The sequence below is a fragment of the Sipha flava genome, unplaced genomic scaffold (genome assembly GCF_003268045.1).
Source record: "Sipha flava isolate LNK unplaced genomic scaffold, YSA_version1 219_pilon_pilon, whole genome shotgun sequence".
Lineage (NCBI taxonomy): Eukaryota > Metazoa > Arthropoda > Insecta > Hemiptera > Aphididae > Sipha > Sipha flava.
In genome coordinates, this window is record NW_020272848.1 from 245,841 (window position 1) to 263,535 (window position 17,695).

General features: G+C 27.8%; 1 protein-coding gene across 2 annotated transcripts; it reads right to left on the bottom strand.

Annotated features, from left to right (window-relative positions):
• Positions 1 to 3,551: 3,551 nt before the first annotated feature.
• LOC112683094 (trehalase-like) lies at positions 3,552 to 14,829 on the bottom strand. 2 transcript variants are annotated; one of them, XM_025553956.1, is made up of 10 exons: positions 14,540 to 14,829; positions 11,972 to 12,256; positions 11,531 to 11,703; positions 6,608 to 6,807; positions 5,469 to 5,593; positions 5,252 to 5,394; positions 4,561 to 4,727; positions 4,276 to 4,480; positions 3,867 to 4,063; positions 3,552 to 3,787 (listed from the first exon to the last, which is right to left on the bottom strand). In XM_025553956.1, the coding sequence occupies exons 1-10, from the start codon at positions 14,716 to 14,718 to the stop codon at positions 3,632 to 3,634; spliced, it is 1,830 nt and encodes a 609-aa protein (XP_025409741.1). In that variant the 5' UTR covers positions 14,719 to 14,829; the 3' UTR covers positions 3,552 to 3,631. The 2 variants fall into 2 exon arrangements, with proteins under 2 accessions (XP_025409741.1, XP_025409742.1); XM_025553957.1 differs by lacking the exon at positions 11,972 to 12,256.
• Between the last annotated feature and the right edge of the window lie 2,866 nt (positions 14,830 to 17,695).

Genomic DNA, 17,695 nt, shown 5'->3' on the forward strand with positions numbered 1-17,695 from the left:
TTTTAAACCTGGATAATATAATGTAAATTAAATTTTTTATCTAATCTTTTAATGAACTCTGATCTTTTATCACCAGAAAATGTGAATAGCTTCCTTTGTGTATATACTACTTCTCTCCCACAGTAACCTATAATTGATTTAGGTTGTATTATTCATAAATTACAATCATTATCAAATTAAATAGTAAAAAGAGATACAAATAGCCAATAGTGTTGGTCAATTTAATATAAGTAGACTAAAAAGTAACACATTCAATTTTCAATGATGTACACTAATTACTACCATTTTTTTTTTTTACAAATACATAATTATTGAAATTTATACATCACTATATATATATGGAATTCAAATGGCATATTAATTCTTTTTATATAACTCAAATAAATATTTAGCTTTTATGAGACATTTTTATGATTATTATTTTAATAATTATTGATTAGGCCAGTACACAAATATAAATAATTACAATAAAAATATTTTTACTTTTATGGTATATTGATACATTGATACATTTATGCAAATAAGTTGTTACTATAAAACATATTTATGAACAATAAATATTGTGGTGATAAAAATAATACACAACATAAAAATTATAAACTTTTCTGTCAGTTATGTAAATATATAGCTACCAATAAATAAAATCAACCTATAAGATGTTCCTAATATAACAATGTCTAATAAATACTAATCCTCCAATTACAATTTTTAAGAGAGAAAAAATATATATTACACACCTTAAAGGCAAGATTTTGAAAATTCTCGTAAGTATAATATTAAGTACAACTATAAAACTATAAATTAAAATTTTGTAATGATTAATTTGTTCAAATGTTTATAGTAATCAGCATTAATTTGTTTACATAAATTCTACTCGAAGTCAATCCCACAATGAGATGAAAAAATATAAAATATAATTATCTTTTAATTATTTTCTATTTAATAAAAATTTAAATATTATCTATTTTTGATTAAAAAATGTAATCATAATAGTTTTTTCAAAACATTTATGTTATTTAATTGATTAAATGACAAATATTGACAGTTAATCCGCATTTTTATATATAAACTATTAAAATGTACAACCAGTTTCTTTTTTTATTTAAAAGTAATTTTAGTATGCACTAAAAAACAATTATCTGTAGCACGTTACTGTCAATATGACTTTTAATTTAATAAATATGGAATACTACACTTGCTGTATGACTCATTATATTGTAAAAACACCTAAATACTCTTTTTTTACAACCATAGGTTCGCTTACAACAGCTTTTATTTTTATCGGACTTTAGTGTACTAAGGAAGAAAAATGTAACTATGCAGTGATTTCGCTTTTCTTTTTGCACAGTCGCTCGTGGTCCTCTACTCGAATCATGCACACCGGCACTAATTCCTTATATTCGTTTTTATGTTTTCTTGTACACATACAATTTTAATTGGAATATTTCGCAAAATAATTTTTATCAATTTGATTATACTAACTGATTCTGCGTTTGGCTTGATTTTTGATTGTAACATATATGTATCATTCAATTTGCGTTAAGTATTTTATAAAAATAAAAAATTATTTCAATTTTTTCGTTGATCGTAATTTGCCTTGCAAATAACACGTTTGCATATTAATTATTATGAACTTATACCGAAGAACGTTAAAACGTTTTAATTTATGCAGCAACAAAGTATAAATTTTTTTATTAAAATGGTCAAAAATATATTTCTCCAGTCATTAAATATTAGACGTTTTAACTTAAGGTTAGGCTACATTATTTGATACATAATCAATTAGTTACATCATGGATATTATAAGTATATTATATACTTAACTATAGGCATGCTCAAGGGGGTAGATGGTTTAGGAAGTTCATCTCCTTCCATTGACTATTATAAGTGATTATTGATTTTATATTTTTGAATAATTTTTATTTCAAATTACGATATTACAGGTATCAAATAGTTTTCTAAACACTTTTATTTGTTAATTATATTACTATCGAGGTTAAAAATATATTCAGGTATGTAGAATGGTATTATTTGATTTTAATTGTACAAACATGCCTACCTACTACTTTGAGGTCTGCGTACACTGCGACGATAGCGGTAACGACTTCACCAGCGATACCCCCACTCGTTCACTTTGTGGCGGTAACGATTTTTCAGTATTATATCATTTACAATAAAATTAATAAATGGTTTTACTATAGAATTTTTTTATGTAGGTTCGTATTACATTGTAATATGTTATGCAATAAAATAAAACACGAATTGCGTATACCTGTAATTACAACGAGTAATATTTGATATCTTAGCACAGTATTAGTAGTAGTACTAGTAATACAGCTACAATACATTATATATATTTATGTACTTAAGACTATATTCATAGACAACTACATACAAGATACAATATATTACTATATACAGTATTGATTCTTAGATTTTTAAAGAAAATACCGCATCGCGGTGGCGGTACAAATAGATCTAGCGTAATATTTGTGTTAACTGTGCTGTGATATTTTTTATCGCAACCGCCATCGCGTTGCAATGCGCGCAGATCATACACTGGTTAACGCGTCCAGTGTCGAATCTAAGTCTCAGAAGACTGAACCAGTTGGAGACCCCTTAAAAAAAATGTTGTTCCACATTGCGCTTATATATTAATTTAATACACATTGATGTATTAAATAATTCAAAAAATAAAATTGCCTTAACTAATAGGTAAAATTAGAAAAAGGGAAAAAAATGAAACAGATAAATTTAAATTTTCAATTTTGATCTTAGAAGCCTCTTAGAACGTAAGGTCCCGGTGAATTGCACTCCCTGCACCATTTCCAAGTCCGGTACTGACTTTGGTCATCGCAATATAGTTTATAAGAAATATCTCTGATCTCATATGAAGTGATAAGTGCTTTAAATTTAAAATTCTACAGTTACAAATTAGTAAATATAATATTTTGAAATAATTAAATCAGTTTCTGTAAATATTAAAAATGATTGCCATAAATTTTTATTACAATTTAGTTATTACTTTCAACTATTACAATTATAATTATTTCTTTTTCTTAAGTTATTATTTTCATATTGTTTACTATTTCTATTTTTTAAAAATTACAAGAAAACACAACAAATTAGATTCAAAAATCGTTTAAAGAATCTGAGCTAAAGATAACGAATTTATCCTGATTAGCTAGGAGTCCTTATAATTGTATTTATAAAATAATTTTACTTTAAAAAATTGCTTAGAAAAAGTCTCGTAAACTTGATTTTATTCTCTGATTATATAGTATTTATAGTATTATAATTTATTAGGTAAATTTAATAAATATTTTATAATACAAAAATTGTACATTATTTATTTATATTTTGTAAAATATAACTTATTTTTATATTGATTCCTACAGAAATAGTAAAAAATATGTCGATACTCCCCTACATTCAAAATTCCCGAGCACCTCTCTGTTTTACATATTATGTATTTTATAATTAATACATATTAATGTATAGGATATAAATACATGTATATGTATATATGTATCATATAGCATGAAAAATTATTAGGATCCTATAAATTTTTGATTTATTGAAGTGTATACATAATAAGTACAAATAATATGTAAACGAATTAATAGGTTTTTCACAATTTCGATTTTTTTTCATCATTTTTAGTCATCAGTAAATGGCCCCATTTGTGAAATATTTCGAATAATAATCCAACTGTCACTCCATATCCTTTAGGACGATTTTCAGACGATGTTGTATTGCCATCATCGCCCAATTTAATCGCACTGTACTGTTCGTTTAAAATGAAATAAATAATTGAACTAAAATATTTTTATACTTTTATTTATATCAATTAATACTTGGTTGACCTTTTGGAACAGAGTTCTGGTCTGCATATATCCAACGTAGTTTGTATACACCCACATATTAGCAAAATTAAATGCTACTTTTTTAGCTCTTTCACTTTTCGTTGATTGTAGACCGAAAATTACCATCGATTGTAATTGTGGCCAACAATTGTAATAGTCCCATTCTAAATTTGAGTCATACAAAGATGTCGGTATGCCTATTACAGTTCATAATACACATAATATTTCCAATTTGAAAAAGTCTAAAATTAATATATAATATATACGTTTAATGTAAAAAAATGTATACGTCTTATATTTATTAAAATAATTACATTTTATTATTATTATTGGTGTAAATATTATTGTTATGGGCATTTTGTAAAATATTTAAATCATGAAAAACATAAGACATTAAAGTTGAACTCACATATATAACGTGGTACCAAGTCGTCGTTTATAATTTGATTTCTTATTAAATAGTCCACGGCAGCATCACCGTAGAATTTACTTAATTTTTCGTCGTAACTTCCTGTCCACAAAGGTGCTAAATTAGACGCATAAAAATAGTTTCGACTTTTTCCTGACAAATTATCGAAATCCAACCACATTTTTTCTTCTTCATTCCATAACAACTGTTTACACATAAAAAGCCATGTTGTGTAGGTAATGTTCATGAGTATATTGTAATAAATAATTATTCTAAAATACTTACTGCATTTATCCCAATTTGAAACCGATGTGCAATCTGTTTATAAAATTCCGATTTTATAGTATCATTGATAAAGAGATACATTTTTGAGAGCACATTTGCATTTGATTGCATTATAGAATTCAATTCAACGTATGTAAAATCCAAAGGATTTGTTTTCAGCATTGTCTCTATATACGTGGAAATTGTAACATACGAACGTATGAATGTAATTTTTGTATATTAAATAAATGTATTTTTCATTACATTAGGTATTCATATATATTAGGTATTCATATATATTATATTTATTAACATGATTTTATTCTATACTGAAATTGTATGTCTCAGAATTGGAAATTCATTAGAAAATCATAATTTAATTAAAACATTCCAAAATTTTAAACATTTGGGTTTTAAGTTACTCAAATTTTTCATAAATTGAAAATAATTGTATGATTTAATATTTTCGCTATTTACTGAAATTTCATTTATCATCGTATTAGGTAGTATAATTAGTGTTTATTAAAGAGGGGTTCCCGGGGGATATTACTCCCTCCCCTTGAAAATTAAAGATACACCCCGTGATAGAAGGTCTGAAATAAACACTAAGTATAATATATTGTATTTATAATAATATTCTTAACAAAGTTTGATTAAATTGCTTGATCATAAAATTAAATTACTGTCAATAAATTAGAATATTATATTTTACTATTTAAATCATCATAAGGAGTGCGATCGTGGAAATGCTTGCTCGAAAACCCCCAGCCGGATTCGAAAGCCGCTTTTACTCTAGAAATATATTTATCTTGATCTTCTTTTTTTTTCAGCTGTTTTGATATGTTTACATCATCACTTAAAATGAATAATACATGTTATGAACATAATTAAGTAAATCCTTATAAATTAATTTCATATTTAATTCATACGCATAAGATTCAGGTCGAGGATTAAAAGTATCGTATGAATAATGTGTCATGGAATACATATTACCAATACTTGTCACATTAATTGATCTTTGCGTTAACCAGAACGTCATTTCTTGGTCCAATACCTAACAAAGATAATACCGTATCTAATGATAATTATATTATGAAATCAATGATTTTTGTTATTTTTGATTTTGATCTTTAAATACATAATTTACGAAAAGGATCTAGGAGTTAGTATCTAAAATTACAGTAGAACTCCGATTATCTGAACGCCAATCAACCGAACGTCCAATTAACCGGACGAGAAAAAAAAAGATAACGCCACACTCCGAGTTCACGTATTTGAGAATTGTGATGAAGAGAATATAAATGAGTGGTTGCTTTAGGATACAAATAATCCTGGATATCAAATACTTTCAGATGATGAAATAGTTCGTAGCTTATTTAAAGAAGATGGTACTGAAGGAGAGGAATATGAAATTGATGATTTGACTGAAGGTGAAAATAGGCCGTCTCATTCTGAAGCTTTTGATGCATTGGATTTGGCGTTTAAATAGTCTGCGAGGCAAGAAGAATCAAACACCACTTAATTGTTACAATTAAGAAAATTGAGAGACATAGCTGCTCTAATGAAAAAGGCAACTCTGAAGCAAACTAAAATATAATAATTTTTTTAAAATAAAATAAATAATGTGCCATGTCGGCTTTTATTTTAATTTTAAAATATGTTACATATTATAATTAAAGCTTATTTTTTTCAGTTAAATAATATAACTTAAATTATATAACTTTTGATATGTCGTATATCAATCATCCGGATATTTGCTTATCCGGACCACCCTTGATATTAATTAGTCCGTATAATCGGAGTTCTACTGTATATGAATATGCTCGTCAAAAGTTTCATGCAACGATTTTTTAGATTGAAAATTGTATCCGGGTACCTAGTGCATTTAAAATGGAATTTTTTCAGTAGTTTTTTAGGTGTATAAAAATTAAATGAGTTGTAGATACAGTTTTTTATTGCGCGAGTAAAATTAATTTAACATTTCAAATATGATTTCACTCAAAAAAATTCAGTGCTCTTAATACGGCTATTGGGTTAAAAATAAAATTATAAATTATTGAAATTTTACCTGGACGTTATCAATTAAAAACTGTGTGTCATTGGTGTACGTTTGATAAATGGCCATCATTTGAATAAGAAGTGGAGGTTCTGATCTTCTTTTATAATATACTCTGTTTCTGGATAATACATATCCGTGTTCCTTTACCATAAATAATAAGTTTTCTAAAATTCCTTTAACGGTTTGTTCCATTCCACAAATTAACGCTCCTACATATAATTTTAGAATGTTTAAATAATAAGGCATTTTAAATATTATGAACTTAAAATATTATTGTACATTTAGTTTTTATTATGGAAATAATAATATTATATTATATTAGTATTAGCATATTATTATGTGCAGTCGAAGGAAAATCAATTAGATATAATTTCATTACATATTATAATATGTAACGATAAAATGTTGAGCGTTATTAAAATATTGTAAGTGATGTTTTTTTTTTTTTTTTTTTTTTTATTGCATATTTTAGTTGCATTTTTATTTTTCACTAAATTTAATTTACAAATATGTCAATTGTATCAAATCAATGACAATATTTATAATTAATAATAACTACTATCAAACCATTTATATTTCATATGCATTTTTATTTTTCACCACTTTAAACTCTGATTTTGATAATATGTTTTTTTTATAAATGATTATACAATACCTTTTACTTCGTCTATAAAATATATCTAAAACTTAAAAATGTACTATAAAGTAATTTTTATTCCTCGTTTTACTGGCTACAAAAAAATTTTATCTTATTCAAAATTATCTAGGTAATTTATCTTAAACAACCAATTTATTTAAAAATATAGATAAAAGGATACTTACAGTTATTTTTATTTAAATAGGATAAAACAATTAATGTTTGTATCTAGATGAATTATATAGATAAAATTATCTAGATAATGTATAACACTACATATCAATCATTTCTTAGTCATAGTCCTAGATAGATAAGCAATTTAGAAAGAACTAGTTTGATAATATTAAATAAAAATAATAAGTATTTTGTATGGTTACGGCTACTGAAACCGAATAGTCATATTACAGTACTAACATAAATTATTTATATATCAATATTATAATTTCTCTGGTAATTTATTGTACTCGAATAGTTAGAAATTAAACATGAAGTGATTTCCATTTATTATAAGGCCAAATTTATAAAAATAAATTTAAATTATGAACTAAGCCATACACCCATATAAGTTTAAAAAAATTTAAGTCATTAATCGGCATATTTTATGATATAGTATAACAGTAAATAGTACATAAATAAAAGGACATGACCACATAATGAATACCACAAAACACTAAACATTAAAATTAAGAGAGTTCAATAATTAATTCAATGAACAAAAGAGTATCTACTTTTCTAAAAAACTAGAGTGAGCAATCGATTCATTATAATGATACCCAGAAATATCTGATAAATTGTATACTTAAATTTTAATAGTTTTAAACATAGCGATAGATTAAATTATAAAAATGAAGTTAACCTTTTATCAAAACCTTTTATGCCAAAATTGCCAAGACTACGGCCATACCCGGGCGTATTGTGGTTATTCAGCACGCTGCGTTAGATGCAGCGCGCATCATCCATCTTCCGAATGCACTAAGTCGCCCGACTCCCCTGCCAAATGTGTACTATGCTCTGGAGATCATCCAGCCAACTACCGTGGTTGCATCGTCTACAAGGAACTTCAACGCCGAAAAACGCCGACCAATAAAAGTAATTTCTTACATGATACTATCAAACCAAATGTTAAACCTTATAATGTAAAAGAAAGCCACCCACTCGCTACCCTTTCGGATAAGAATGAATCTAATCCCACAAAAACTTATGCACAGGCCACAGCTAGTCAACCACCTCAACCTTCTCCACCCTCCGACCTAACTCAACTCATGTCCTCCTTTGTAGGTGAACTAAAATCTCTTATTAACCCTTTAATTGCTCTCCTGACACAAGTCATCACTTCACTTCTAAACAAAAACAATGACTAATTCCTACACTAATAACTCATTATCTATTTTACTGTTTAATGCTAACGGCCTAAGAAATCATGTTAATGAGCTCCAGACAGTACTCTTTGACAAGCGCATAGATATCGCCTTAATATCAGAAACTCATTTTACCAAATATTCTCACATTTCCATTCCAGGTTATTACCTACTAAAATCTAACCACCCTGATGGTACAGCACATGGTGGGGCAGCTATACTTATTAAAACTAACTTAAAATTCTATCCTCTTTCCAACTTCTCTCAAAATCATATCCAATCTTGCGCCATCTCAATCACACTTAATAATATTCCTATTTGTATTGCAGCAGTTTACAGCCCTCCCAAGCACCTTATAACAGACACTAATCTCACCGAATATTTTGACACATTTCCTAACAACTTTATTGCGGGTGGTGACTTTAATGCTAAGCACCAAAGCTGGGGATGCCGAGTTACTAACCCACGCGGCAACCTATTTCACAATTTTACCAATGTTAAAAAATTTAAAATACTTGCACCACCTGATCCAACATACTGGCCAACATCGCGCAGGAAAAAACCTGATATTCTGGACATATTTATCTCAAAAACTCCGAGTAATTTATACTGTGCTGTAAACAACATCTTAGACTTAAACTCGGATCACTCGTCTGTAATACTAAATGTTGATGCGACTCCTCAAATAAATTCAGTTAGCCACTCTCTTTTCTCACCATCAACCAATCGTTATACATTTCATAACATAATTGCCCAAAAAGTTGATCTTTCAATAAAGTTAAAGACCGAGCACGATATTGACGAAGCAATCAATAACTTATCCGAACTTATCCACTCAGCAACCTCATTATCCAATACTTTAACCACCTCTAAGCACTCAGTCCAGAAGCAGACTCCCCTTCCTGAACAGATACGCTCACTAATTGTGGAAAAACGTAGAGCCAGAGCAGTTTATCAACGCACGCGTCTACCGTCACACAAAAACGCTTATAATAAGTTAGCCAACTCCCTAAAAAAAACCCTAGCTAAAAACAAAGCGGATACACTAGAACAAAAACTAACCAATCTTTCATTTTCCGACGGTAGCTTATGGAAAGAAACCAAGAAATTACTTAGTATTAAAACTCCTTCTACCCCTCTAAAGAAACCTGACCATACACTTGCTTCTTCTGATACCGATAAAGCCGAAGTTCTTAAAGCACACCTACATGAAACCTTCCAACCACATCATAACATACTCATACCTCAATTTGTTGATGAGGTAAAGGCTGGTTTAGACCTTCCCTCAACCTCCAATCATCTTGAAAAATATTTCACGCCCAATGAAATCAAACAAGCTATCCAAAAATACTCCTTAAAAAAATCGCCAGGTTACGACCTATTAACGGCAGAAGTAGCTAGATGCCTCCCCAAAAAAGCAATAGTACTGGTAACATATATATTTAATGCATGCCTAAGACTCTCCTACTTTCCGATCCTTTGGAAATTCTCAAAAATTATATTATTTCCTAAACCTGATAAACCCTTAGACGACCCATCCTCATACAGGCCGATAAGTCTCTTGCCCTTCTTATCGAAAATTTTTGAAAGGCTTATCCTCAAACGAATGACTCCATATATTGTCAGGAACAATATTCTTCCGAACACCCAGTTTGGATTCAGACCCTCACATAGTACCATTCATCAAGCTCATAGGATTGTCGATGCAATATCTTTCTCGTTGGAAAAAAAACTTTACTGTACCTGTGTCTTTCTTGATGTATCCCAAGCGTTTGACAGGGTTTGGCATGACGGATTACTTTACAAACTCAAAAGTTTTCTTCCCCACCCGCTCTTTCTTCTTATCAAATCTTACTTAACCGATCGCCACTTTCAAGTACATTATCGCTCTGCATACTCAGAAATAACTAAAATCAATGCTGGCGTCCCACAAGGGGGCATCCTATCTCTAACTCTATTCAACATATATGTCGCTGATCAACCCACCACGCCTCAAACCATGGTGGCTGATTATGCTGACGATAAAGTAATTTTGTCAATTAGTGAAAATCCGGTAGCCGCCTCATCAAACCTGCAACTCCATCTCTGCCTAATGTCTAACTGGTACGACAAATGGCGTATCAAAATAAACCAAAACAAATCAAGTCACACTACATTTACTCTCAAGAAGGGAATTTGTCCAACTGTTACATTAAATAACATCCCAATTCCCACATCTGACACAATAAAATACCTGGGACTCAATCTTGATAAACGACTAACATGGAAAAATCATATTCGAACCAAAAGACTGACTCTCAACGCCCGTATGCGCATCCTCAATCCTCTAATATCGAGAAATAATAAAACAAGTCTGAAAGTCAAACTTCTAATTTACAAAACCCTCTTAAAACCTATTTGGACTTATGGCATACAGCTCTGGGGCTCAGCAAAAAATCCAATACCAATAAAATCCAAGTATTCCAAAACCTAGCTCTCCGTCGTCTGTCCAATGCACCACCATACGTTTCTAACCTAACATTACATAATGACTTTCACATAAAAACCATCAATGAAGAAGCTCAATCATTTTACTTGCGGTACCGCACACGACTTCTATCCCACCAAAATCCTCTTATTAAAACCCTCTCCTCTCAAACTCTCCCGGGGAATCCAAGGCGCAGGCTAAAAAGGAAATGGTGTCGTGACCTACTACAATTATAAATTTAAAATATACTATGCTCGTTACATGTATATATTCATTTAATCTCAACATATGGGGAAAAAAAAAAAAATAAATAAAAAAAAAAACATATATAAATAATTCATGCTAAGTGTTGCCAGTGGGTGGCTTCTTACTCAATTTTTCATGTCATGTCTTCTCTTAGCACATAAGCTTATTATGCATTACTTGTATAGATTGTTTATTTCTAATAAAAATTAAAAAAAAAAAAAAACCTTTTATCATCCAATATGTATCCCAATAACCGAAGTCGTTTTGGGTTTCCATGTTTACAAAAAATCCGTTCGGCACATACATCAAAGAGTGATGATGTGGAGAATCTAGAACGTCTCTTGATACTTTTTTCGCCAAATTTTTCCATATCAGGTTTACTCCCGACAAGAATTCCCTTTTTATAAAGTAAAAGTTACATTATTGTAAACTATATATTAGTCAAATTCATCTTAAAATACTAGGAAACACTATTAAAGTGTTTTAAAATACAATTTATATATTTATTACTACTTCGTATTTAAAATAATTTTGCACCATGTGCATTAAATTAATATTTTAAATTTTATACTCGTAATATTGCCTACAAAAATAACATTTTACTTTGATATAGTATCAATTATACATAGTATTTAAAATTAATTTTATTAAAATTAAATACTAACTTGTATGAATTATCTTTCAAATATTCGAAAATAGGCTGGTAGTACTTGAAATCAGGTGGTTCCCAATTTTCAAGTTGTACGTGTTTAAAATTTGTTCTAAGAAACTTCTGTAGTAAAAATAGTGGAATGGAATTTTCAAATTCGTACATTGTTTTTAGTCTATAAAAATCACTAAGTAGAAACGAATCGTTTCGTTTCATTTGCATATCCACAAATTCTGTAGATTTTGAATAGATGTTTGACAACAGGACCGAATCTAATAGTTCACCTTGACAGTATACAGAACTAAACAATACATCCATAAATTTAATGATTCAAGTATAAAAGTTAATTTAGTAAGCATAATCGTTCTAACAGATAAAAGTACTGTAGTATCAGGGCTAGATTATGGTCTTAATAAAAGGGGGTTATTACTTCTGGTGAGACCTTTTCATCCAAAAAAATTTCATTTTTTTATTTAGATTTAGTAATTTATAATAAATATAGTATAATTGTAATTTGTAGTATAGTAAAAATTAATTAATAAAATAGTATTATTTATTTGTTACAGTTATAAAACATATTGTGGCCTCTTTCAATTTGTGGCTCAGGGTTGAGCTCCTTTATCATCTCTCGCTTAATCCAGCCCTATGTAGTGTACATCAAAAATAATAATAAAGAGGAAAACAATATTGTTGCTACCTAGCTCATTAGTCAAGAACACTTAAGGGCAAGGCGTATTAATGGGGGGCGGGGGGAGGCGGCCCCCCTCAGAAATGAAAAACACCATTATTAAAGATTGTTATTTTTAACATGGATATTTTTTTATGTTGGGGGTTTCCGAAAATTTGTCGCGACACCGAGAATGTTGCTAATGTGATAATTCAAAATTTTAAACTTATAAAATATTTTATAATATTTTTTTATTCTTTTAAGAAAATACGTAGTGAATTTTGAGTGATTCTAATAAAAAAATTGTTTATTACAATATAGGTTTTATACTTTAAAAAAATTATTAATCATCAAAAAAATAGATTTTCTTATTTCTCAGATTGTGTAAAGACAGTCGAGAAGTCTTATAGTGTTTAAGTAATTTTTGTTATAATAGTGTCTTTTTCCTTCCTTTCCCCAAAAAATCAAATACATAATTGGCCCCTTCCTAAATGAAAACCTATATATGCCACTGCTTAAGGTTCATCATTTTTAGCTGTTCGCTTAGCGCTACAAAAATGGTTCAAAACAAATAATTCAAAAATTCAGAATGCATTAAACAAATCCAATGAAATTTTCAAAAACAAATAAGTATCATGTGGATTCCAGGCCATACGTAAATAAAATATAAATAGATATCTGACGAAAAAGCTTCATTCATCATAAATATTCTTAATACTTCTTTAATCGAACAAATATCCTATGATAACTCAAAAAAAAAAATCTACCAAAGAATTATACATCAAAAATATTAATAAACACAAGTCTTAATGTATAAATAAAGTATCTACTAAACTCAGTCAAATCAAAAGAGAAACAATCAGATGGCTAAACCCTAACCGCAAACAGAAAGAAGACTTAATAAACAAGTAATGGATAGAACACACTCATAGGTGGTTCTACGGGATGTGCCTTGGCACACCCTAATGTGAATAAAAAAATTGAATAATTACAATTGAGAATATATGTGCATACAAATTAATTAAATTTTAGTTTTTTTGTAAGTAAACTGCAAATGTTCAGAATAAGTCTGAAATAATAATTACGTGAATTTTTTACCAATCGTTATTTTACATCATTAACGAATCCTTTATTTTTAGAATTTAAATCATAAGATTGTCTACACATACGTTTTTATAATCTCCCCTTTATATTTTGAAAAAATAACCAAAAAATGACAGGGCACACTCAAATGTAAAACTCTGGGTCCGCCTATGGACACACTAGAATCACGTATGGTTGTCTTATGGTTAAAGATTACTCATAAATATGCTCAACGTGCGAAATCAAACTCTGTCATAGGAGTACACATCATCACAGACCATTTAAAATATAATCAAGATAGGATCGAACACAAGATAACACATAACCTTGATGCTACTCTCGGATCCAAGTATCAGCAAAATATAGATTTAAATAAGTTCCTCAAAAAAATCAATATATATACAACCAAATTTAAAATGATATAATGAATAAAATATTAATTAATAACTATAATTAAAAATATATTGTAAAATACGTATTTCTCTAAGTATTATTTATGTGAATATAATATAAAAAAAAAAACTAATGACCAATGCTGTCAAATTTGTACTATATCAATAGCAAAACAAAAAACATTATTACTAACAAACAATATCGAACTTATTCAACTAATTGATTGTACTAGAGGTATTCTAAGATAAATATTTTTATAAAATTAACCCTATTTCATTTCAAAAATAAATAACCTTACAAAAACTGAAATAACTACTTTTAACAATCATTATTGTGCATTTCATTATTTTTAGATTTAAATCTTGTTTTTATGAAATCAACTAGCATTGCTTTTTTACAAGAGTATATAATGTGTAAATATATGTGTGATTAAAATATTACCTTTCACATATTTCGTAAACGGGCGTTTGATTAGGTATTTTTGAAAGCGTTTGATAAGGTATTTTTGAAAGCGTTTGATAAGGTATTCGTGAAAGCGTTTGAACCAAAGATAGCTGAATATTTAAAAACATATAAGTAATTACGCACTTTAGATATCGATACATTTTCGAGTTTTTCATGTAGTATACATTCTTTACAAAAGTACCGCAGCAGTAATTCTGCCGTCAGTGAAATTAATTACCATTGGTAAAAAATTGATAAACCATGATGTTCTACAGAGTAATTTATAAATTTAAAAACCATCGACCTTTTTTTTTTTTTATATATAAATTTGAGTATAAATTCATCATATAACTATGTGCGACCTTGCCAATAGAAAACAGTCACGATAACTCTGTATAAAAATATTATATACATATATTAAACAGTTATTTAAATATTTACACAAATGTTTTGGGATGAATAATATAAATTAGTGAAGCCAGTAATATATTTAAAATATAATTAATATATATTATAATTACAAATTCATTATTAGCTTAGACCGAATGTTTGTTCTACGCTCCTACTATAAAATAGTGATGATTGTGTATTACATTGCACCTTGTGTTGGTGACGATAATGGTCAAACATTAGTAACATTATTTAATTGGATTCAAAATTGTTGATAATATAGTTATAATTTTTTAAATTATTATTTTATTATATTTTAATGATTCTATTTGTAAAGGCCGGATTATAATATACATCCTACACTGAATATTTAATTTTAAAACAATTGTAACTCGTTTATGACATACAGAATTACGTACTCATAATACAAACAATATATTATGTTATACCTTTTTTCTTTTTTAAATATATTTTTATGTTAAGTCCCTAAATAGGTGTAATTAAATTTGAAATAAACTTATACTTATACGAAGTACTATATAGTACATTTTATGGAAACTATGAGCAATTGTCAAATGGAATTTGTTTCAATGAAATTATAAAGCATTATCTTTAAAACATTTGTAAAACAAAAATAGGTGAGACTCCAAGGTCAGGTGAGTACAGAAATGGGTGAATGATATTATTGTAGTGGTCATTTCAACTTAAAATCAATGAACTACTGCTCTCAAAAAAACTATTATGAGTGAAAAAGGTTTAGTTGATGATTTTATATTTTTAACGATCATTGATATTGTAGTAGAATCAAATTGTTTTAATAAATTGGGCTGATTTTTCAGTATTCTAATTTCCGTAAAAAAAAAGGCATCTAAAATAAGATAAAATCGAAAATTTCAAATTCCCATGGAAACCAAAAATGCCATAAAAATATTTTAAATATAAGTATTCAGTAAATGTTTCGAATCTATATGATTAATATTTATAAGATATTAACTAATATCGTTAAATAGAAATTCGTTTAAAGATACGTTTTCGTCAAAATTTAATTTTGTAACATTTATTAAAGATTTTTGCGACTTTCAAGTAATTTTTTGTACATTTTATAAATGTCTATTCGTTGTTAATTAAAGTACCATACAATAACATTAGTTTGAGAATTAACAATCATGTTACGCGTAAAAACCGTTTTATGATATTATGACAGTATTTATCTACGTAGTCGTATACTATGTAATACCAGAGCAGAGACGGTTGCCATATGTAGAGTGTATGTAGAGTCGACCAATTGGCAAACCTGACTGCAAGAATGGTTAACATAGTTATTATTAATTAATATTAAAGCCTTTACAATTATTATGAATTTGACTGGAATTATTACAGAAATAGTATAATGGTTCTAAGGATTAGGCAGACAAATACACAGTAAATAATGTTTGTAAATAAACACATGCGCATTAGCTTTTTTAAATGGGATTTCAATAATGAATAATGAATATAGTTTATGAAGTTATCACGGTTCGGATTGAGAAGGATTTTTAAATATTAATTAGTCAAATCACTTTTGAACAACTGTTTTAACAATCATTGTTATAATGTATGTAGTGTGTGTGTGTGTGTGTTTTGGATGTGATCACGTTTTCCTGTTTACAATCTACACTATACATGATTGCATGATTTTAATAATTTTACTCTTCAAAGTTGTTAATTTAAATATTCAATATAAATACGCATGTATTGTTATAATTTTAATCGACGATTTTTATCGACATATACTTATAGTATTTAACGATTATTTTACTTAGCCGCCTGGTTAAATCTATATTATTACATTCATTTTTGTGTGCCAAAAAAAAAAAAACTGTTTCGCGATAACTGACTAATCGCAATTGGTATATTTTGTCATTTTTATTGCGTAAAACACTCATTGATGATAATTAAATATGAACATTATTCATTATTTATCAATTATAATCATTATAATCAATAGTTACATTATTAAATAACACATCAGTATTCAGGTTTTGTTTTTTAGTTTTGATTATTAATTTTTTATACTGACTTTATTAAGAATTTATAATTTAATAGATTATAATATTTTATCACCCTCATTAATACATTGAAATAGTCTACAATGGTGGTCGTTTAACTGTTATTATATTTATTTTAAGTGCACATACAACTAAAATAATGTAAACAAATAACAAATTTACCATATTATATACATAAATCATAATCTAAAGATCACATGAAAAGTGTTAAATTTATTCTTCGCATAGTTTAAGTAACTATATAATATTATTTGAAAACCATATTTTTATAAGTAATTAAAAATAATAATAGACCTATATTTTTAGTTTTAGTTAAGCGTTTGTAACTAACTAAATTTCTAAATTGCGTACACTTTTAAGGTATTATTCTAGGGCCGAATTGAAAAAAAATATATAGTGAACAAACTATAAAAATGCAAGATAATTAATTTATAATAAAAGTGGTGACTTTATCAATTTGATTAGATATAAAACAATTGCAGCGTTTATTTTAATTATTTATTTATATTTATGGAAAATAATTGTACCACTTCTCCCCTTATATTTTTAATATGACTTACGAGTACACCCTTAGTCACATAGTGTAAGATTATAAAATTACAATTATTTTTAATACATTTATTATAATATATTAAAGTATAATTATCATAAAATACAAAAATATGGTTCTCTCCCAGCCGAAAAGTCTGAGTAATGTTTTATTGGCAAATATTGT

What these genes read in the sequence shown, in the direction of transcription:
- LOC112683094 (XM_025553956.1), bottom strand. Translation starts at nt 14,718, where the DNA reads ATGAAAAACTCGAAAATGTATCGATATCTAAAGTGCGTAATTACTTAT. An exon ending in CCTCGACCTGAATCTTATGC is followed by an intron (nt 5,395 to 5,468) that starts GTATGAATTAAA and finishes ATTCATTTTAAG; the next exon opens with TGATGATGTAAACATATCAA. An exon ending in CTTGGTACCACGTTATATAT is followed by an intron (nt 4,064 to 4,275) that starts GTGAGTTCAACT and finishes GAACTGTAATAG; the next exon opens with GCATACCGACATCTTTGTAT.